This window comes from Plasmodium fragile (assembly GCF_000956335.1).
Source record: "Plasmodium fragile strain nilgiri unplaced genomic scaffold supercont1.29, whole genome shotgun sequence".
NCBI classification, from domain to species: Eukaryota; Apicomplexa; class Aconoidasida; order Haemosporida; family Plasmodiidae; genus Plasmodium; species Plasmodium fragile.
The window spans coordinates 298,466-306,380 of NW_012192609.1; the positions used below are offsets into that span (position 1 = coordinate 298,466).

Below are 7,915 nucleotides of genomic sequence, written 5' to 3' on the forward strand. Positions count from 1 at the left end.
GCGTCGTCGTCGGTTCGGAGGGTGTTTTAACGGATGATTTCGACGCGTCGTTTGTGGTAGCGGAGGGTGTTGTTACGGATCCTATTCCCCATAACGGGATTTTATCCAATTCTGTGTCCCACTCATCCTTTATGGTTACACGAGTGGCAGGTGCCCCCGGGTTAGTAGAGCCGATACCGGAGGAACCAGGGTTCTGGTGACCAGTGGAACCAGGTCCAGATGAGCCGTCTGTACCGGGGTCTCGGCCACTGCTCCCCGCTTGATCGCGGTTCGTGTTCGGTTTTGGTTTGGGTGGATTCAGAGGAGGGGGGTCATCGTTGCCGCCATCAACGACGGCATCCCCACTAGTGTTACCGGCGTCGCCTTTGTCACCTGTGGGAGCGGAAGGACCGGTTTCACCGTTCTCATTCGTAGAAGAAGGAGACGATGGAGTCGTCTGAACTGTGTCGTTCTCAGTGTTTTCAGCAGGGGAAGGAGCAGCCGGTGTACCCCCTGCCCCGTTCTGTGTGGGTTGGTTTCCTGTAACACCGGATTGATTGGTTTCATCATCCTTCTGCACAGAGGGAGTATCCGCTGCGGCGCCTGGATCTGTGAGTTTTGTCGATTCAGTATTAGTCCCAGGGGAACTATCCGTTTGCGAGCCACTGGGTCCCGCTTTCGCATGGTTGTCGGGTTGTGCTCCTTCCTATTTTGCTCCTGCTGATGCACTTGGGGATCCGTCACCTACATCCCAGGATTTAGTATCATTGTCCCACTGTCCCCAGAAGTCAGGTTCGCCGTTCTTTATGTTCGCTGCGTCGTCGTTCGTTTGCTTCGGAGCGTCGTGCGAACCCGTTGCATGACCTGCACTCGATGTACCTGCAATAACGCCACTGTGCTGTTGTGCTGCCGTCGTTGCTACCGTTGTTGCCGACGCTTCCGGTGATGGCGCTGCCGGTGTTCCCGCTTGCATGTAGTTGTCTTGTGTGTTTCCATGTCTTAAATAACCATTTGGCATAATCACCTGTTCGGCGTTAGTCGTGCCATGAGGTTGGAAAAGGGTTACGCGGATCGCGAACATACAAACGATGTGCATAAAGTACTTCATTTTGGTGTAGTCCACGTGTGCGGTAAACAACCCGTGCTGTGCACGATGCAAGTTGGATGGACGATGGAACGGTGTCGCAACAGTTTTGGTGCGGGGAATTTTGGACACAAATCGTCTGTGTCTGTGTGTGTTTGTGTGTAAACGAAACACGGGGTGTGTAAACGAAACACGGGGTGTGTAAACGAGAACGGGGTATGTAAACGACAACGGGGTATGTAAACGAGAACGGGGTGTGCAAATGACAAAATGGGTGTGTAAACGAAACACGTGTATTTATAAAAAGAATGAAAAAACGTAAACAGAAAAGAAGCAGAGAGTGCAACAAAAAAAAAAGAAAAACGAAAACGAAAACAACAATGAATGAAAAACGTGATTAAATAAAAAAAAAAAAGGCCACACGAAGAACAATTACCACGCAAGGATGATTCAACATATTGTTGTGTTTATGTTTTTGTTTTTTGTTTTTAAATTCGTTGCAAAGTTTAACATTTTGTTAACAATGCACCACTTATCATGTTACATACATGTATGTACTATTACATAATTGTACATAATTCTACACAAAAAGTGAAACATCCTAACAATGTGCAAATGTGAACATATACAACATGTGAAAGCGTCACACGTGTCAAAATGGTAACGTGTCAAGGTGTCGATATGGTAACGTGTCAAGGTGTCGATATGGTAACGTGTGAAATTGTAAATGGAAATAAAAAAAGTTGTTTAAAAAAAAAACAAAGTTGCAAAAAAAAAAAAAAATGGTAAAACAAAATAAAACGTAACAACAATGAAATGTAACAAAAATGAAATGTAAAAAAAAATGAAATGTAACAAAAAATGAAATGTAAAAAAAATGAAATAAAAACAGGAAAAAAAAACAAATAAAATAAATAAATAAATAAAAGTATGAACGTGTAAACTGTGTGTATATGGTATGGTGTCCAACATGTGCAGTGGTAACACAAAAAATAAACAAAGTGCACTAAAATATCAGGAAAAACACAAACAAGCAATGTACACATGGTAACGTATACAAAATGTGAATTTCCCCCCAAAAAAAAAAAAATAAATCAATATGCACTCATAAAAGCGAGAAAAAAAAAAAAAATCAATGTAAACATGGTCAGGTGTGCCAAATGTGAAGGGTTCAGGGCTCGAAGTTTGAAAATTTAAAGCATTAAGAAGATTCAGGATTGTGTGTTGTTTGTTTTTTCGTTTTCCTTTTCCTTTTTCCTGTCAACAATAAGCTTTCATAGTTACATGAATATATGCATATTATGCTAGTATTATACATATAAAGCTGTTGTGTACCCACGTATCTAATATATGTATCGCACAAGCCACACATTTGTTGCCTCCAATGTACACTGTATCCGGCATATAGGGATGCACGTCCGTAGTGCGTGTTTTTTGTTTTGTGACGAGTAACTTCCAAATAGTGTAAAGTTGGTTACGGTCCCTATGAGAACATTCACGGAGAAACGACAACTGTTCGTGCTTTTTCCACTCGGTTATATTTGTGCGTTGTGCGTGCTTGTGGCTGTGCTTACCTTCCATAGGGAATAACCAAGAAGGGCGAAGATGACCGAAGTGAGAAAAAACAGGATGGGAGTAGTGGCGGTAAGGACGGTGTCGGTTAGGTCGGGGAAGAAGGGGCCCTTCTCCGTGCCACCGGGGTGGTCGTTCTGGGCACGAGAAGTATCTTCTGGTAAGGTGGGTGGTACGAATCCTCCTGCTGGACTATTTGGTCCTGGTAGGATTGTTAGATTCAGGCCAAACTTCTTGTCTGCCCTTGATGCTTCGGTGGATTGATTGTCAGGTGGGCCACTGGGCTGTTGTGTTGCCTCTGTGTTCGTCGTGTCCCAGGGTGCATGGAATCCTGATGAGCCTCCTGTACTGCCGGAATCAAACATTGCTCCGCCCCATTGCTGCTTTTCCCTACCACCACGGGGGTCACTGTGAGTTTTCCCGTCATCCGAGGCGCCGCTTCGGGACCCCTCGTCGTCCGGATTTGGATTCGGTTTGGGTTTGGGTGGATTGAGAGGAGGGGGGTCATCGTTACCGCCATCGAGGACAGAATTTTGTCCTGGAGGTGTACTATCATCTAAGGGCTTCTGAGGGTGCTGCTTACCGTCTGTTGAGGAAGATGTGTGAAGATCTGGGTCCGCTGCTGGTAGTTGTTCTGCTGGTGGTTCGGGTTGTTGCTCTGACACCTTTGATGTAGTCCCTGTTGATGCTGCCGCGGAATCTACTGATTTTACATGCGTTCCATCCTTACTGGAGTTGTCGTTTTGAGTATCCTTACCTACACGTGCAGGACAAGGGAACCAGAAGACCATGGAAGACAAATGAAGTTCGTGCGCGCTGGTTGGCCACAGGGTTGACCACACAGTCCAGCCCTCATGGTCCGCCGCTGGATGGTTGGCCACGGTGCGAACGTGGTTGGCTGGTGCCACCCCGGGAACAGACTCTCTCTCTGTCTCCCACAAACACACAACACACACAGTGTGTGTGTCGACGTCTGTCGACGTCTACCTGTCGCGGCTGTCTATCGGCGCGCTCACTCTCATTCGACGTGTGGTTTCTGTCTCCCTCTGTGCGAGACGTGCGAGATGCTGTTCTTGTTTTTTTTTTGTTGTTGTCTCTTTGTTTTTCCGTATTGATGCTGTGTACATATGCAGGGTGATACGCAGTATCAGATGTTAAGGTTACTACAGTTCTCAGTGTTCGCTCTGTATTCTTTTATAGGATGCATCACCTGAAGTGCCAGATCCTGAACATTCGGGCGCAGTTGGAGTGATGTGGAAGGTCACCGCCACAGAATGAGCATTACCGCGGTTATCAACACCTGAAGATTCTTGAGTCTGCGTGGTAACTCCACACTGTGGTTCAGTCGTCTTACCTGCTGGAGTATTAGCGTCATCAGTTTTGGCGTCACCCTGCGGTGGTGCCTGGGCTACTGTTTCTACGTCCTCCTTTTTTCCTCCTAGTGCTGATTCTCCTTCCGTCCCCTGTGGTGGTGGTGGAGGTGGGGGTTGTTGTCCAGGTCCAGGTCCCTGACCTGGTTGTTGCCCACCTGCCGCTGCGGCAGCTGATGAGTCCGGTGGTGATACAGGGGGTTGTGATGGTGGTCTTGCTGGTAATACTGGAGATGCCGGTGCTTGCGTCTTGTTCTCTGTTCCATCTCCCCCTGTCGCTGATCCGTCCTGTGGTGGTGGTGGAGGTGGGGGGGGTTGTTGTCCCGGTCCTGGTCCCTGACCCGGTCCTTGCCTGCCTGCTCCTGATCCTGCTGCGGCCGGTAGTCCCGCAGCGGGGAGGCCGTCCCCTGCCGAGGGATCTGATCGTGTTGGTGACTCTGCTGGTTTCGATTCTGAGGGTGTGTTCTCCGATTCTGTGTCCTTTCCTTTAGTTTGGTCCTCAGTACCCACTGCCGGCTTTGTGGTTGCCGATTTCGTCGGCGCAGGTTTAGGTGCTGGCACTGCAAAAAGGAGAAAGGAAGAAAGATGATAACAAAAAAAAAGGACACAAGTGGTACAGAAAGAAGGGGCGGCAGGGTAGGGTGCAGCAAGCGCACGGTGAGGTGAACTCGGTCGACTGGGTCTAGGTGAACTTGGACTAGATGGTAGCAGTACAACTTGTATTTGTTGTCGCCGTCCGCAACCGCCGTCCCGCTGCATCCCTCATGGCCTTAGCTCCATACGTCGCCTGCTTTATCCGTCGCACCGCTGTCACACCACTGTGACGCCGGCGCACACCACCGATACTGCCATCGCTGCCGTCGTGGGCGCTTCACGTTACGTTCGTCTAAACACTCATCGCCGCCGTCTCTGCTCCACGAGGGCGCGCAGGCTGCGCATGCACGGCTCGTGTTGCCAGGGCGTACGACGTATTCATGCACACTAGCGCGCCGCATGGACATAACGCGCGGACACCCGCCGACCCACGCGCCCCAGTAACCACGGCTCTTGCGAGCAAACGTGGCCGCGTACCTACCGCAGTAACACGGATTCGACGAAGGATTGTCCGAGTGTAAGAACGGAGGAGAGATTGTCTCTCCGAGCAAACGCGTCGACCAACGCGCCCCACTCAGCACGGCTATTGCGAGCACACGCGGCCGCGTACCTACCGCAGTAACCACGATTCGACGACGGATTGTCCGAGTGTAAGAAGGAGGAGCACATTGTCTCTCCGAGCCAACGCGGCCCCGGTAAACCCATTGTCCGACGACGCAGCCGCGTGCAAGACGGAAGAAGAAATTGATGTTGTTATTGCGGTTTTTAGGTGTACGCACACAGAGAGGCAGTGTGTGACGGCGTTTAGTGGAGACCGGTGTAGACAGGGGGGCGGGGGGTGCTTTTCATGACGCGTTGTGTGTGCGTAGGTAGTGTAGTGTTCTTTTTTTTTTTTTTTTTTTCTATTTTTTATTCCTTTTTTTTTCTAAAGTCCTTTTTCTTTAATTTTCTACATATGTTTTGTTTTATGTTTTTCTTTCTGTTTTCCCTCCTGTTCTATTCCTTTTTTTTTTTTCCTTCCTCTTTCCCTATCTCTAATGAAAAATAAAGTTATTCTGGAGAGCTTAGTTCAGGAATGTGTTTTATTAGTATGCACAGTTAATGCACTGAGACAGGCACATGACAGTTTTGGATGCATGTAGCCAGTTTAAGGCAGTGTTCTATGTGCAGCAGGAATTCAAATACACATTTATAATAATAAGGGCAAAATGGCACACCAATTAGGGGCTCTCTTAGCAACTTATGCAAAGAAGAGGGCAATGGGGAGCCAGGATGGAACATATGAGGTAATTTAGTATGAGGGTAAACTATATAAGACCTAACATGAATAATTAGGAGGGCGAAAAACGGGGAGACAGAAATGGAAGGAGGAATATATTAGAACTGTGAGATAAGGTATAGCGGATAGAACAATATTATATATTAGAAATGAAAGCAACATAGATAGGTACACATACAATTTTCCTCTGCTGCAGACAGGGATATGGGAAGATATAAAACAAATATTCAGAGAGCTAGAGCATGAATTGGTAACAGGGGATGATACAGTGGATGCACTATGTAAAATAATGGCTAAGGAGGAGGAAAAGAGGGTAGACCGGCCTATGGTAAAGCTTATATGCAACCACATTATAAGAATAATTTTTTTTGCAAATAGAACAACTTTCCGCGCGGGCCACATGGAAGTGAAGAAAGATTCTGGGCAGGACGGCGATCTGCGGGACTATTTCAGGTGCATGGTGGGCACTATTGCAATAGCGAAATTATACAGCGGCAGCTGCAAAACAAGAGAGACTGTACGAAAGATAATTAATAAGGTGCGCATCTGGGGTGGGGAGGAGGGTAATATAGGGAAAGAGCAACAATGTGCTAGGCTCGATTATGATACCTTACAAATAGGCTCCAAATTTTTTGCAAAAACCATGGGAGATTGGATAAACAAATGGAGGCAAAGAACATATGGAGGCGTGAGTTCGGGGCAGGGCAATACGGATTGTGAGGGTGCGGAAGCAAGAAGATCAAAGGAAAATGCAGAAAAGGAGGTGAAACATGGTCCTGTAATAACAGCATTGGAGGATGGTACTGTACAAAGTATAAGGACCATGATTGAGAATAAGGAGGCAATAAGCGATGATCAGAAACAGAAAATAATGGAAGAATTCAAAAATACAGGAACGGGAGGGGAGGCATGGAAGAAAATATTGGACGATATAGGACCAGGGAAAACGTCAGTTACACCAGCCGCCGCTGAAAAACCCGTCCGCGCAACACCAGCAGTTGCAGCATCGCCGGTAGCACCGGGAGCCACGGCAACACCAGCACCATCAGGGGAACCGACCGGTAAGGACCGATGGGGAGAAAGCACGAATGCGGACAAATATGACCGAATACGGCCGAATACTCATGCGGCCCGCATGTAAACCGCACGAATATGGATGCCATCACAACAACGCACACGCACGCGGCGAGAACAACGCACGTGAACTACGCACGGGCGCGCAACCGCACAGCAGCCACGACCGTAGCGGTGGCCACGACGACGGCAGCGGCGACGAGGCACCGGAGACGACATGAGGGATGCAGCGGGACGGTGCAGGAGCGTAACGGCGACAAATGAAAGTTGTACTGCTACCATCCACCACGACTCTGTCCGCCTGGACGCAGTTCACCGAGTCGACCCGACCGTACCCTGCCGTTACGTGACACAACCGTCCCGCCCCGTCGTCGAGCCGGACCCTACCCGGCCGCTACCTGGCCACACCGTCCCGGCCCCTTCTTTCTGTACCACTTGTGCTTTTATAATATACTCTTTGTTGTTCCCCTTCTTCCTTTTTTATTGCAGCAAAGGGCGCGACACCGCAGACAGGTGGTTCCGGGGATGACAAGACCAAACACAAAGGGAAGACAAAACCGGATGGCGCTTCCACGACAACTCAACCGTCCACGACACCACTACCAACAGGTTCAGGTACAGGGGGTACACCGGGAACTCAGTCGCCACCACCAGGGCCTGTAGGAGCAGGAAGGGCAGACACGCCACTGGCAGCACCGGAAGGATCACCAGGTCGAGCGGATCAAGCAGCTGCGGACACGAGGGTACCAGCATCAGCTCCCGTACCACAACCCCCACCTCCTGACCCAAATCAGGCAAATGATCAGGGAGGATCGGGACAAGGAGCAGGAGCAGCAACAGATCCCGTACCACAACCTCCACCTGCGGCACCATCAGATCCGTCTCCGACAGCACCATCCACAGGGGCAGGAGGAGCAGGCGTAGGAGCAGAGAGAGAGAGGACGAGCACGGAGTCCAAGGATA

The 7,915-nt window shown here is 49.1% G+C and overlaps 2 protein-coding genes across 2 annotated transcripts in view; one reads left to right on the forward strand and one right to left on the reverse strand.

The window, feature by feature from the left end:
- Positions 1–4,771, reverse strand: part of AK88_02856 (uncharacterized protein) — a gene marked incomplete at both ends in the record, with an annotated part of 6,057 nt that extends 1,286 nt beyond the window's left edge. The window contains 5 exons of the mRNA XM_012480479.1: positions 178–553; positions 728–1,003; positions 2,638–3,392; positions 3,846–4,565; positions 4,723–4,771. Of these exons, the coding sequence (XP_012335902.1) occupies positions 178–553; positions 728–1,003; positions 2,638–3,392; positions 3,846–4,565; positions 4,723–4,771 (2,176 nt within the window). The remainder of the gene's footprint in view (positions 1–177; positions 554–727; positions 1,004–2,637; positions 3,393–3,845; positions 4,566–4,722) is intronic.
- Positions 4,772–5,807: 1,036 nt separating this feature from the next.
- Positions 5,808–7,872, forward strand: AK88_02857 (uncharacterized protein; the record flags this gene model as incomplete). Its single annotated transcript, XM_012480480.1, has 3 exons — positions 5,808–5,885; positions 6,075–6,939; positions 7,442–7,872. Coding segments are annotated over 3 exons (1,374 nt in total), but the record flags the coding sequence as incomplete, so codon positions are not given.
- Between the last annotated feature and the right edge of the window lie 43 nt (positions 7,873–7,915).